Source organism: Vigna angularis, chromosome 2 (assembly GCF_016808095.1).
Source record: "Vigna angularis cultivar LongXiaoDou No.4 chromosome 2, ASM1680809v1, whole genome shotgun sequence".
NCBI classification, from domain to species: domain Eukaryota; kingdom Viridiplantae; phylum Streptophyta; class Magnoliopsida; order Fabales; family Fabaceae; genus Vigna; species Vigna angularis.
The window spans coordinates 39,430,398-39,445,355 of NC_068971.1; the positions used below are offsets into that span (position 1 = coordinate 39,430,398).

Below are 14,958 nucleotides of genomic sequence, written 5' to 3' on the forward strand. Positions count from 1 at the left end.
AAATAAATTTCATATGAGTAAAAATAAGTCACTTGTTACTTCTAAATTGATTTTAATCAATTATGTTCATTCGTGTAATGTGTGTGAAAGTGCTAAAGACTGCATTTATGAAAGATTAATCTTTGTTATTAAAATTCTATATGGTGAAAGAATTTTAGCTTAAACAAAAGTTTTAATGATTTTTATATCTCTTATGGGTGGTGTATGATTTGCAGCATACACTTGATGAAATTACCTATATGAGTGTCGAGTGGAACCGCTTGCATGATTTATAAAACACTCATGAAATATCGGACACACACATGTTTAGGAAGCGTAACACAACTATAATAACAAAAATTTTATATATATATATATATATATATATATAATGTAAACAACTGTTAAGGGGAAGACGAAGAAGAATGTGTTTAAAGGAGTGTGCAGGAATAACAATTGGCTGAATGATCCATTTCACGTCAAAACAGAGATAAAGAAGTGATTTAAAGAAACGTTAAGGCTGTGTTCGTTTGGAGTGATTTGGGGGAGATGATTTGGGGGAGATGATTTGAATGGATTTGAGTGGATTTGAGGGTAATTTTTTTATTGTTTTTTTGAGTGGATTTGTGGGTAATTGAGAGTGGATTTGGAAGTAAAGTTTGTGAGAATTAGTGTAGGATTTGATTGATGTGATAGATTTTAAAAATTAGTTTAATTGGTAGAAATTAAAGATTACCAAAATGCCCCTAGATATAAAAGTAATATAAAATGTTATATTTAATTGTAAATATGTTTATAAAGAAAAAAAAATTATGAATAAATTATAAAATTAATGTTTAAAAATTATAAAAATTAAATAATCAACTTATTTTTAATAAATTAGAAAATATAATATACTTACTTTTATTAAAATATACATTTTTTAAATTATAATATTAAAATAATTATAAAAAAAATTAAAAATTATAATATTAAAATAATTATAAAAAAAATTAAAAAATATATATCGCGCGTAACCGGTTACGCGTTCGCAAAAGGGGCACACACGACATTTCATCCCAAATCAGCGCAAATCTTCTCACATTCGCGGGTGACAAAAAATGGATGAATCCCGCAAATCAGTCTTCGCTTTTCCTCGCTCTCTCCCTCAAACGAACACGACGCTGCATCCATTTACTCGCTCTGTAATTCGCATGAACAGTAAATTCTTTTCATGCGAACACAGCCTAAGTGAAGGTGTACAAAGAAGTTGTTTCACATCTATGAAATGTGATGTGATATTTTTAATTATTTAATATAACAATTATTTATTGATGTAACTTTTTTCCTTCTAAATTAATTAATGTTTTCGATAACACTCTTCTCAAATTCAACATAAAAACCATTAGTTCCTAAAATACACGGATAAACACATTGTATAATATTCATGATTAATCAAAAGTATTTTAATAAGTCATAATTCTCACGTAAATCTCTTTTCAACTGTACACATCATTGAATTTGAAAAACATAAGTGGGCCAGTCAAATAGTTTAGCGTACCAATCACCAATTATTTTATGTGGTCCAGTAAACATGTAATTGAAATCTCTGTTCATAAAACTGTTCATAGCTTGACCCATAATCACAAAAACTTACTTGCATTTACTCTCATAGTAACAATTAATATATTATTATTATATTATATATCATTTTATTAATGATGATTATAAACCATTGTCGTTGTGACTAATTTAATTAAATTTGTAAGAAATACCAACGAGAATAACAATTAAATGAAACTGTGAAGTCTCCAGTGATAATTATTAATGTGTGTGATAAATTGTGAAGGATAATCATCTCTATGAGCCCAAGAATCTTACCATGAAACGAAACATCGTCTCTAAAATAAAACAAAGTAGTTGTTTACACCTGATAATGCCACATGCACTTAATGGTTTAGTAAAAATATTATTGTAAATATACATCATACACATTCAAATATCTTCAGGAACGAAATTAGATTATAGGAATATATCGCTAATCCATGCTATCAAATGCTAACAAATTCCTACAAACTGCACATAATTCCTCTCCACAATAAATCATCTCAAAGAAACTCCATGAAAGAAAAAAAATGTGAATCACAAGAGAGTACTAATATGCAACGGACTCTCATGTATAGAAAGAATGAATTAAATATATTATTGTTATTAATTAAATGATGGAATAATAATGAATTCATGAATTTGATGATAAAAAGTGAGAGAATAATTAAAATTAAAAATAATAATATTTTGTAGTCAGACATGTGTTTGATTTTGATTTTAGCTTAATTATTAAAATAATTTGAAGGACAGAAAGTAAGTTAAAAAAATCTTAATCAAATGGGATAGCAGTTTGAATCCCGTAAATGGATTTGCGGGATCTATAGCAGCATAGGCCCGTTTTTGGTTGGAACTGGAAAAAGTGAAAGAAGAGTCACAGGCGTGGTGTCCTTCTTTATACGATTTTCTGACACCAGATAAAAAATACGCTAAACTACAAACACCTAACTCATCATCATCACTCATTTTCTCACATCACAAATTAAAAGCAAATATTTGTATTCCGTTTCAAAATTTCAACCCTTTGCTATAATTGCTATGATTTAACTAAAACTTAAAACACAGTAGCAGGCACTCAGTTTCATTTCAAACACAACTGTAAACAAGATTACAGGACAAATGTGGCATGGTGTTTTTTTGGATGGACTCTGTTATCTTATTCTGAACTGTGAACCAAGATTGACTAAAGTTGACTGAACCCACTTGGAACATAATCGTACCCAAAATTTTGGCTTTCACAAGTATTTATTTAAGTATTTTAGCATAGTATAGGACGTATTTAAAGTAGAAGCAAGGACGGTCAGGGAAATTCAAATCCCACCTCGAGAAATAAACCAATTTCAAAAACTCCACCATTCTCATTCTCATTCTTCTTCTTCACCTTCTTTTTCTTCTTCTGTACTTCACTACTTGCCATAAACAACTAATGCTCTTTCACTAACCAACAACAATGCCAATGCATCATCTTCTTTTATCACTCTTTTTCTTCTTCGTTGTTCCTCCAGCCACCTCTCTCAACTCTGACGGCCTCTCCCTGCTTGCCCTCAAAGCCGCCGTGGACTCTGATCCCACCGGCGTCCTGAGCTCCTGGTCAGAAAACGACGCCACTGCATGCCACTGGCCCGGCGTGTCCTGCACCGGCGACAGAGTTACCCAACTCTCTCTCCCTGACAAGAGCCTCAGCGGTTACATTCCCTCTGAACTGGGATTTCTTAGCTCCCTCAAAAGACTCAGTCTTCCATACAACAACTTCTCCAACGTCATTCCTCCCTCTCTCTTCAACGCCACCACCCTCATTGTCCTCGACCTCTCTCACAACTCGCTCTGCGGTTCCCTTCCCTCGCACTTTCTCTCCCTCAAGTTCCTTCGCCATTTGGACCTCTCCTCCAACTATCTCAACGGTTCCCTCCCTCCTACCCTCTCCGATCTCACTTCTCTCACCGGAACTCTCAATCTTTCTTTTAACTTCTTTTCCGGCGGGATTCCGGCCACCCTTGCTAACCTGCCTGTGGCTGTGAGCCTCGACCTCCGCAACAACAACCTCACTGGGAAAATCCCCCAGGTGGGATCCCTGCTAAACCAGGGTCCCACCGCGTTTTCTGGAAACCCTGGACTCTGTGGCTTCCCTTTGCAAACCGCGTGCCCCGAAGCGCAAAAGCCTGGGATTTTCGCCAACCCTGAAGAGGGTTTCCCTCAGAACCCCAATGCGCTCCACCCCGAAGGCTCAGACCAGAGAGTGAAACCACACGGTGGCGGCTCCGTCGCTGTTCTTGTCATCTCCGGGCTTTCGGTCGCGGTTGGAGCGGTTTCTCTCTCTCTATGGGTTTTCCGGCGGCGGTGGGGCAGCGGCGAGGAGGGGAAATTGGGGGGGCAGAAGTTGGAGGGTGAGGTGGATGTGGGCGAGGGGCAAGATGGTAAATTCGTTGTGATGGACGAATGGTTTGAGTTGGAGTTGGAGGATTTGCTTAGGGCGTCTGCGTATGTTGTTGGGAAGAGTAGGAGTGGGATTGTGTACAAGGTGGTCGGGGTCGGAAGAGGGTCTTCCGCGGCGGCGAATGTGGTGGCTGTTCGGCGACTCAGTGAGGGTGATGCGACGTGGCGATTTAAGGAGTTTGAGTCTGAGGTGGAGGCCATTGCAAGGGTTCGTCACCCCAATGTGGTTCCTTTGAGAGCTTATTATTATGCCCATGATGAGAAGCTGCTTATCACCGATTTCATTCGCAATGGAAGTTTGCACACTGCTTTACACGGTATCAATTCGTGGTCTCTCTTTTTCAAATTCATTCGGGGTGCTTTAATTCTGCAATTAATTATCATATATGATGTTATCGTGGATGCGTTATTGTGGAAGTCACGTGTAATTTTGCAGCGTTTCTTGCTGTTCTTAAAATGGAACTAGTATATATGCTTAAATTTGCTGCAGCGTAGTTGCATAAGGCCAATGCTTAACATGCCCGCTTATTTTGAGTGTGCGACTTTGAATTGGTGATGGCCACCATGTGATGATGAGTTTAAATTCTAATTTTTACTCCTTTTTGAAAGTCAATTTTGTGATCATGATGATTGTACTGGGACATATGCAGGAGCTGGTGGATGAAACACTTACCTGTTCCTACTTTTTACTTTCACATGTGTCTTCTCTTTTTCTATCCTTTTGGTGGTGTTCCGTATTTCCACTACATATTTTGGGGGCCATGGTCATCGTGTCCTTTGTGAATTGTGCCTCTGCTCTTGATAACCAAAATCCCTTTTTTGTGTAATTTGTCCGTGCTGAGTTATTGCTTTATGCGGGTGAATACCTGCTATCATAGCTATGAGTGATGCTGGCAACACACTTTCCATCGGTGGTTATAACTTTTGTATGGCCCATTATCTTAGGAGGGTCCCCTTCTCCATTTACTGTCTAAACTAAACTTGAATCAATGATAAAAAGAGTAAATTCGAAAAGGTGTGTTGTAGTTTTCACTTGGGACAATTTCTCTTAATTGATCTCCTTTATTAGCTTACAGTTGTTTTAGAATTTCTTGTGAACATGCAGTAGCATTCTTCCATAATATCTTCACGGTCCTAGTTTTGTGCCAATAGTGATAGCTGCAAAAAAGTAATCATGCTTTATATTTTTGCATGAGGCCATTTGGGTGATTGAAAATCCCATGGACCACGGTCCCAATGCTGTGATTTTCATACCTCAGTGATTTGCCACGATGGATTATTGTCTTCTACCGATTCTAGGCTGCATCTACAGGTTTTCTTCTTGCATGTAATGCGGTGGTCCTCGAAGTAATGTGTATTGAGCATTATAACAATGGAGTCACTATCCATAAAATTTGATGTTAAAGAATGGATTTATTGTGACTCTACTGTAGCATCAGCAGTGTTATCTAGGAAAGATCGTTGGCACTGTTTGCGACATAGCAATCGAAATCTCACGTGATTATTGATGCTTTGCTTCTCATTTTTTTCATCTCATACACTGGTGGTTGTTGTGAGATCATTTTTAGTTTCCACTTTCTACTTAGGTTTTCTCAAGCATTTTCTTCTTTGTATTTGTTGTGTATGGTTGCAGGTGGGCCTTCCAATTCATTGCCACCATTGTCATGGGCAGCAAGGTTAAAAATTGCTCAAGAAGCAGCCAAGGGCTTGATGTACATACACGAGTTCAATGGTCGCAAATATATCCATGGCAACATTAAGGCAACAAAAATCTTACTAGACGATGAGCTCCATGCATACGTGTCAGGTTTTGGACTTTCTCGGCTTGGTTTGGGCCCGCCAAAGTCTATTGCAATGCCTCCAAAACGGAGCAGCTTGAACCAATCTTCTGTAACCACTGCAATGAGTTCAAAGGTTGCAGCCTCCTTTAACCACTACCTGGCACCTGAGGTGCGTATGGCCGGTGGGAAGTTCAGTCAGAAATGTGATGTGTATTCATTTGGCATTGTGCTTTTGGAACTTTTGACGGGTAGGATGGCAGATTTTGGAGAAGAAAATGATGAGAAGGTGCTGGAGAGTTTTGTGAGGAAAGCGTTCAGGGAGGAGCAGCCACTGTCTGATATCATTGACCAAGCACTCATCCCTGAAGTTTATGCTAAAAAGCAAGTGATTGCTGCATTTCATATTGCTCTGAACTGCACCGAACTCGATCCAGAGTTGCGGCCACGAATGAAAACCGTGTCAGAGAGCCTTGATCACATCAAATACAGTGAAAAACAAGAAAACCATGTATAGTTCTGGTTCTTGTGCTAGACTCTTTTCTTCTTCTTTCTTTGATGTGTTTAGTGAGGTTGGTTTTGTAACTTCCAATGTCTCAATGGAAAATGTTCCTTTCGTTTTCAAGGGAAATCATGCAGCTGCCCAATTTGATAGTTGTGTTACATATTAACTAGAATGTTTTGTCTCCTACGAAACATTCTGGTTAATATGTTTTAAAAATATGGTATCTAGCTAATAGTTAAGATTGTACTATACAAAAAAACTCTCACAGGTATCACTTTAATTTAAAATTAGTTTCGAAAATTAATTTGAAAGTGTTAAAATCATTGGACTTTTGAATGGTTAAGAGGCAATAATGTTGTAGTTGACAACAACCGGTCCAATCTTGAATAGTTGGTATTGCATGAGAAACAGAGAAAAGAAGGAAAGGTGACTAAGGAGTTGTTGATTGAAGACATGAAGTTGAGGATGCACCCCACCAAACTCACCAAATAATTCTCATTACCACTAAAACAACACAAACAATGAGAAAAAGCTTAAACTTGTATCATGGCATGGCTTAAGGGTGAAAAGTTTCTTTCTGGAATATATGCTCACAAGTTCTCTATATTCCGACACATGCTTAATGCAGTGTCTTTCTTTCGCTATTTGCACTTCTCAATAGCTTTAAAATAGGGCACCAGATATATAATAAAATGTAGGATTAAATTTTTATATCTATCTTTTATCAAATTCGTAGATTTTTTTTAATCTTTTTCCCCACAAGTTAAATTGGATGTAATTTTGATTTCCAATTTGTGTTATATATACCTTTAGTCCTTTGATTATTCATAACTTTTTTGCTAATTTGAACCTGACATATCAAATTGAAGAAATATGTATGGGAATATGTGTTTCTACTTGTCAACTTTTTACACGGTTACAAATGGTTACAATTATAAAAATTCTAGTGATAAGTAATATCTTGATCTACTTTAATATAAATCTTATCGTTTAAAGATTTAAGTCTTGTTACTCAAAGACTTGAGAGTTATGTGGTGAAACTTAAAAAATGCAACGAAAGTTTAAAAAATGAGGCATGAAATAACAAAAAACAAGCTACAAAGCTTTCTTCCATGAATAGCGAACAAGAGTAAAATAAGTTTAATATAAATTACGAATAATCAATTAAATCAAAAAATCTGAATTAAGAAACTAATAAAATATTTAACATTTATTATAACTTAATAAAGTATTCAAAATATATAAACAAAAAATAATAATTAAATGCTTACAATAATTTTTCATGTATTAGGATTTATAATATTTTTTATTTCAATTTAAAATTTATTTTAACTTTAATTTACATTTTTTAAAATTTATTTTTGCATTAAATTGTTTTAAAAAAATTATTTTATAAAATATCATCTAAGTATATTAATATAAAGTTAAATTTATTTTATCACGTCAATTAAATTTACTACAAAGTTTTCACTTACTGTCAACTTTTTTTTTTTCTTAATCCATATAACATCAATTTTCACTCTTTTTCCGTCTTATTTACTCTCTCGATCCAAATAATTGGACATAAAAAAATATGTAGTAACAGAAGAAAATACTATGTATTCAGATATGATTTATCACTTAAAATTAATAAGAAATATAATAATACAAATATGAATAAATATGTAATCTAAAACAAATTTACCAAATAATATAACAAAACCTAATATAATTAAGTAGGATGAAATAACCATTAATTGAGAAAATAAATGATAAACGAAAGATAAATCATTAAGAATATAAATCTTAGTTCTACAATAAAATTATCAGTTCATAAGAATACTCGGTTATAAAAAGAACTTATTAAAACATAAAATATGACAACAAATATGGAACTCTAGTTAAGAATGTCATCATCTTTCTTGACTAGAACAAAAACTTATTACAAAATATAATTAGATTATGATTTGATACATTTTTTTAACTGAAAAATTAAATAAAACTACAAATAATTTAAACTAAATAAAAAAATTATTAACAAAGTGACGAATAATTAAAAATTAAAAAAACAGAAATTGCGGGGAAAATATTAGGGATCAATATTGCAAAATTTGAAATAAACGTAAATTTTACCTCAAATAATGCATCGTTTGGACATACACTAATGTGCTTTTCTCTTATATATTAGAGAGAAAATATTAAAGGTGAGGTGAGTGATACTTTCTCTTCTATACTATGCTACACTAATGTATTCCACTCAAGTAACTGATAACCTTATTATTGTTTTAAAATATTATTTTATGTAGGCCAAAACATATTATATGCATGACATTTTATTGTAATTTATGAACTTTGGAAACGTCAAATCAAACTTGAAGTACAATTAATCATTTCGTGTTTGTAAAGTAAAAGGTAGTTAAATTAAGGTTTAATTGCTTCCTTTGTCCCCAGTTTGGTTGAATTGTGTCAAATTCATCCTCATTTTTAAAAAAGTTTCATTGTCGTCCTCACGTGGTGTAAAAGTGTCAATTGAATCCAAACATAGAAAAAATTTGTGTCAATGTAGTCATCTCCGTTAAATACACACTAACGGTATTAAATGACTGATTATTTGGCACTAACGTGGCAAATGAGTCACAGTAGTGTGGTAATGACGTGTGCACAAACTCTGGCCATGTGTTCCCCTCTTCTTCTGATACTTCCTCTTCTTCTTCTTCTCTTTTTTCTCCAGGGTACGAATATGCTTCCTCAATTTGAGAGTGAAACCAGAAGGCGTGTTGCTCTTGTCACGCATGTAGATAGTAGAATGCAATCTCACGCCACTCTCCATGAGCAGTAGAACCTTCTCGCTCTCCCCAGATTCCGAAACTCCACTGCTGTTCATCAGCTTAAACACGTAGGTCTGCAGAGAAGGAAAATGGAATCAAATCGTAGACGTTGGAGCACCGCATTCCAATGAAGCGCCGGAGGCATTTAACCTCGGCGGCTACATCGGCGGTGTTCATTCGCACCTTCACCATCTTGTGTTAGGGTTTTGATAAATTAGTGCGAGGGGGTAGAAGAAGAAAAGAATATAATTTTATAGTGTGTTTTGATTTAATTAATTAGAATGGTTTTGGAGAAGAAGAAGAGGGAAGAGCATGAATGTATATTATGTTCTGTATTTGGTTGCAGGGAGAGGAAGAGAGACAAGGGGAGGCTTTTAGTCTTACACTTTTAATTTTTGGTGGGTTTTGCTTCCCTCCCTCACTCCCTTCCAAGCCAATGCTCGGACAACACTAATTCCAAATGCGTCGCCGTCTTCCCTTCTTCTCCGGCCGCCTCCGCCATGTACTTCTCCCCAATACCACCAATCCTCTGCGGCCAATTTCAGTTTTTCCTATCCTGCACCCACCTCTCTCCTCCCCTCGTCGTTTCTCCTCTTCCACCCTCTCCAGAGACGATGGCGTCTCCCTCTGCTGTCAGATGTGGATCGACAACTTCCGCCACCCCGACCGCGTCGTCACCTCCATCTCCCCCCTCCTCCGCCGCTTCGACCTCTGGCTCCTTGCCTACCAGAAAGTCGCCACCGACGACACGGGCTCCTACGTCCCCCGCTCCTCCATCTCCACCTCCACCCTCCAGGACCTTCTCGCCCTTCGCAACGCCGTCCTCGACGGAAAATTCAAGTGGGGCGCCAGACTCAAGTTCTTCGTGAAATCCCCGCGAGACAAAACCGTTGCTGCTTATTTGTGGTATATAAAGGCTGATTTTAGTGTTTTGTTAGATGGGATGAAAGTGGGGTTGGTGATCAATGCTGTCATGAGGGATGTTAGGGATAAATTGATTGTTGATTTGATTAAAGACGCTCTGGTTACGCCGGTGGTTGTCACTACCCTGGAGAAAAAAGAGAAGAAGCAGAAGAGGAAGTATCAGAAGAAGAGGGGAACACTTCATGGCCAGAGTTTGTGCACACGTCATTACCACTATGACTCATTTGCCACGTTAGTGCCAAATAATCAGCCACTTAACACCGTTAGTGTGTATTTAACGGAGATGACTACATTGACACAAATTTTTTCTATGTTTGGATTCAATTGACACTTTTACACCACGTGAGGACGACAATGAAACTTTTTTAAAAATGAGGATGAATTTGACACAATTCAACCAAACTGGGGACAAAGGAAGCAATTAAACTTTAAATTAACCTATAAAATATGATTTTATTTAAGCTTCAAAAATATATTTTGTCAATGTGTATTTTTTTTTTTCTGTTCCTTTTGATCCTTTCATGTTTTCTTATTGCATTCCCTGAAGCTTAATGCAATGACATTTTTGTCCTTTATTCTCCTTCTTTCCCTACCCAGCCCATGTACTGGCGACACCCCTTCACCTCCGTAGACAGCCACAGCCATAGTCACTGTCGGAGCTACTACCGCTAGAGCGACATTGTCCTCTACCACCGTGAGTTATCCAAAATAAACATTGTTACCTCCAAAAGCATTGGCAAGAGAAAGGAAAAGGAGACTTGTCGCCACCTATACCCCCCACATGGAATTCGTGTTCAAGAGAAAAAGAAGAAAAGGTGAACCGTCACGAGTGCTTCAAAATGCAGAAAGCAGGATTAACTATTCTAAAATTTTAAATATATTTTGGATTGTATAATTTAAAATGTAAAATTTTGCTTCAGTAATTTAAAGTATTAAATTTTATATTTTGAATTATATAATTTGAAATGTATTATAAAATTTTATATTATAGAAAGTATAATACAAAATAAAAAATATTATATTTTTCATTTTGAATAATGTAATTTGAAAGATTAATTGATTACACAATCCCTAACGTAAATTAAGAGACAAAAACCATTATTTTTATATATTTCATTATGGGTATAATAGGTATTTCGGAGAAACTATAGGAGCTCCGCAAGGAAACATGGGAGTGCAAGAAACAATGTCCATGAATTGATGGTGATCTTCTTGTTTATGGGCATACCAATGGGTGTAATATAAATACATTTGGGCCGTTCTAGTAGCCCAGTTTTAGGCCTTTTGAAAATATATTCGTAGACCAATTTGTATCGTAAACAAATAAGCAACCGATGCTGTAATGGACAGAGATAAAAAGAAAAAGATTACATAAATTGTTATATGAATAAAATAAAATTTACTTTTGTTCTAGCATCAAAGCATACACAAAAAAGACATCTGATACTAATATTTCATATATTTAATTTATACATATATACGAGACTAATAAAGTAGTTGTTAAAAGCTTCATTTATATAAGTTGAATTAAAATAATAGTTATTGAGTAAGGGTCCATGCAAATTAAAATAATATTTATTGAGGATAAGGTATCTAACTTACCTTTCATATCTCCTTGTTAATTTTTTTCTTTAAAAAGGCATACTTCTCTCCCTTTATACACTTTTATAAATATTTAAGTGAAGTGACGATACATTTGCTTGTAAACTTATTAGCTAATGTTATAAGGCACAAGTGACATAAACAATACTTGAAGAGAAGGAAACTTAATTTTTGAAAAGTATAAAAAAGATGAAAAAAATAAGTAAAGTAAGAAGAAAAAGAAAACGGATTCAGTGCTCACGTGTGTTTGTTTCACTCCACACATACAGAGAGTAGCTTTTAACATAACTTAAATTTTGGAGAGATTTGAAGTAAATGCGTGCCCCTGTTCTGTACCTCTCTACCTTTTCTCCTTTTTTGGCCTTTTTTGGTTTCTTTTCCTCTTTTTCTTTATCATCACACGAGGTACCACGGCAGAAAGAGACACGACCACCACCGTTTCTATGTTCTAACGTTAAAACTCAGGTTATTGCCAAAAACATCACAAGAACAATAACGAATGTGAGAGGCAAAAATAATAGTTAGATAGATATTTTCATGTCCTTCATGTGACTTTGGCGGCTTCTTAATAGAAAATCTAATCCGAGTTAAAAAGAAGTAATAATGATTAGTGTAAAGGTATAAAGTGGGGATTAGATTCTATCCAAGTTGTTTTTCTTCAAGGTGTTGAAATTCTTTGGGTTGTATAGGATTTTTGGTACCCTAAGAATTTGTTCCATAATTGACTCCACATACACATGATTGCCCATATTCATCTATGATGAGACAGATAGAGATGGAATTGGATCTATGCGTTATGCAATGTTCTGCTTTATTCTTCCCCAATAAAAGAAAAGGGAATGAAGCTCAAACCTTTTCTTTCTCTTGCACTATTAGGAAAATATCTTCAAAATCATATTCCATGTCTACTCGATTTTTAGTTTTCACTTTTTTTTTTCATTAATCTACATAGGAGTGTATGTATTTTTTTATATTAAATTACATCCGTGTTGCATTGCTTATACAATCGAAGAAAAAAAGTTTTAAATTTTTAAGTAAATACTAAAATTACCTTCGATGAACAATTTCTTTTATAAGTTGTAGAGAGAACATTATTTTTTCTTTTTTATATACAGCACTTGTTCTTTTCCTTTTTCAGCATGTTTATTGGAATTTGTTTAGCTTTTTGTAGAGAAAAAAAATATCAATAATTAAAGTTATTTTTATGTCTTAATATAAATATGTAAAATAATTAAATTAAATTGTGTCTAAGCTCTAAATTATTTATTGATATATTTAATATATAAATTATATGGTCTCAATTAGTTTATATATTTTTAAAAGAGTAGTGTGTTTAAGTGGGAGATGAGAATCTGTTTCTGTGAGGGGAAAAAAATAGTAAACAAACTTGTCATTTATTTTTGGGCTTTTTTAAAGAAAAAGGGGAATGGAGGGGTGAACTTTGTAAGCAGGGGTTATAAATAGATGAGTAAATAATAAATCCTTCCTTTTTACTAAGTATTTGATGACTATAAATTGAATCCTAGAGGTGACCAACGAGTTATTGACTCTAAACTTAAATTAAATTCTAAACTCATCTACAACATGTGATATAACTAAGTGAAAAGGACATTTCATAGGTAAAGGAAAACTACTTTTATCTTAACTTGTATTGTTACATTAAGTTAATAATATATGCTTGGTTGAAAAGTTAGAATTTCAAAAATTACATTGTAATTATATGCACTCTGATTGAATTTTGGAAATTTTGAACAAGTTTGATAGTTTTGTATTCTTGAAGAAGGTGAATGTGTAATTAATTTAAGAATTGTTAAATGTTTGAATTTTATCAAGAGCAATTGTATTTCATTATACTTATAAATTCTAATACTTTTTTGTACTTATTCTTGTCGAACCGAGGTATTCCCATAAATATATTACTCTTTTAACTAGACTGAAACATATCAAGTAACTCTAGTATCCATTATTCTCTTTTTTCTTCAAATAATAAGTCTTCTTCGTTGTGGATGTCAAGTTGTTCTCTTTCGATGAGGATGACGTGACCTCGACAAAAAAGCTTACAAAGACAGTATGACACTCAAGTTAGTAACTAATAAACAAATAGTGAGATTGTAATAAATGATATCATTGACATACCCTGTGAATCAAAACTATTTATAATACCTAAACAGACCCTACTTGTTGGGCTAAAGTTTCACAGGATTACCTTGTTTTAGGCTTTTCTTAATGTGTCTACTTGTCATTAATCCTTTTGGAATTTATCTTTCCCCTAAGTGGATCTATATCATAACAGTGACAGACATGTCCTTCTACTTTGTGATATAGGTTGAGGTGTCCTCAACTATCAAGGGGTCTACATATAATAGACATATATGAAGAACACTTATAAATTCTAATGGAGAATTAAGTTTTGTTACAACACATAAATTTATGTAAATGTATACATGTTATAAGTGGACATTTTAGTTTAACTTGGATTTATATTTTAACACAATGTTATAATAGTTTACTTTGAAAATGGTTTTGAGACATATTTTCCAATGTTGAACATATTATATTGAATTATAATTGATTTATAAATAATGGAATAATTTGGATGACTTATTTAATTTGTTTTAATTGTATTTGTATATATAGCTCAAAAGAGGTAGAATTAGTTTATGCATTGTTATTTGAATAAAAAGTACTGATTTTAGGTTTGCAATTCTGAGCTCAAGTAAAAATGTCTCACATAAGTAACTCTTCATTATTTATCCTTAAAAGTGATCTATTTAATTACACGATGTCTTTGGTTGGCAATAAATTTGTTTCCACATAATTGATAAACAATTTAGAATAAGTTCACATGATTTGTTTTTATATACTTTATTACCATATTACATGGACATGATAGTAATATATATATATATATATATATATATATATATATTATTTATTTTAGTAATTCTAATGTGGTAATGATTGTTACACTATATTATTGAATTTACAATAAATTTTTGAAAGTTAATTATGACCTTTGCAAATTAACTTATACAAATCAAAATCTAATTATATATAACTTGTTAAGATAAAATATGTTTTTTTACATGAAATTTTGATAATTTTATATTTTTAATACTATAGTAAAATATAGGACTCTGAATTGAGATCTTATGACTCCCTTCAATTTGAATTCTTAATGTGCAATTCCATATTCCTTTCTATACTGAATACAATCTCATAGATTTTTATACAATCCACAAAAATAGGTTAAGTAATTGAAAATAAGAATTAATGAACTATTCTATATCAATACCACAATTATATGTTGACATGTTTCAATGTATACATTATTTATTAAACAAAC

General features: G+C 33.7%; 1 protein-coding gene across 1 annotated transcript; it reads left to right on the forward strand.

Moving 5' to 3' along the window:
- The first annotated feature begins 2,861 nt into the window (after positions 1-2,861).
- LOC108326955 (receptor protein kinase-like protein ZAR1) lies at positions 2,862-6,405 on the forward strand. Its single transcript, XM_017560590.2, has 2 exons — positions 2,862-4,313; positions 5,630-6,405. Exons 1-2 carry the CDS (start codon positions 3,014-3,016, stop codon positions 6,289-6,291), a joined length of 1,962 nt encoding a protein of 653 aa, XP_017416079.1. The 5' UTR covers positions 2,862-3,013; the 3' UTR covers positions 6,292-6,405.
- Positions 6,406-14,958: the final 8,553 nt, after the last annotated feature.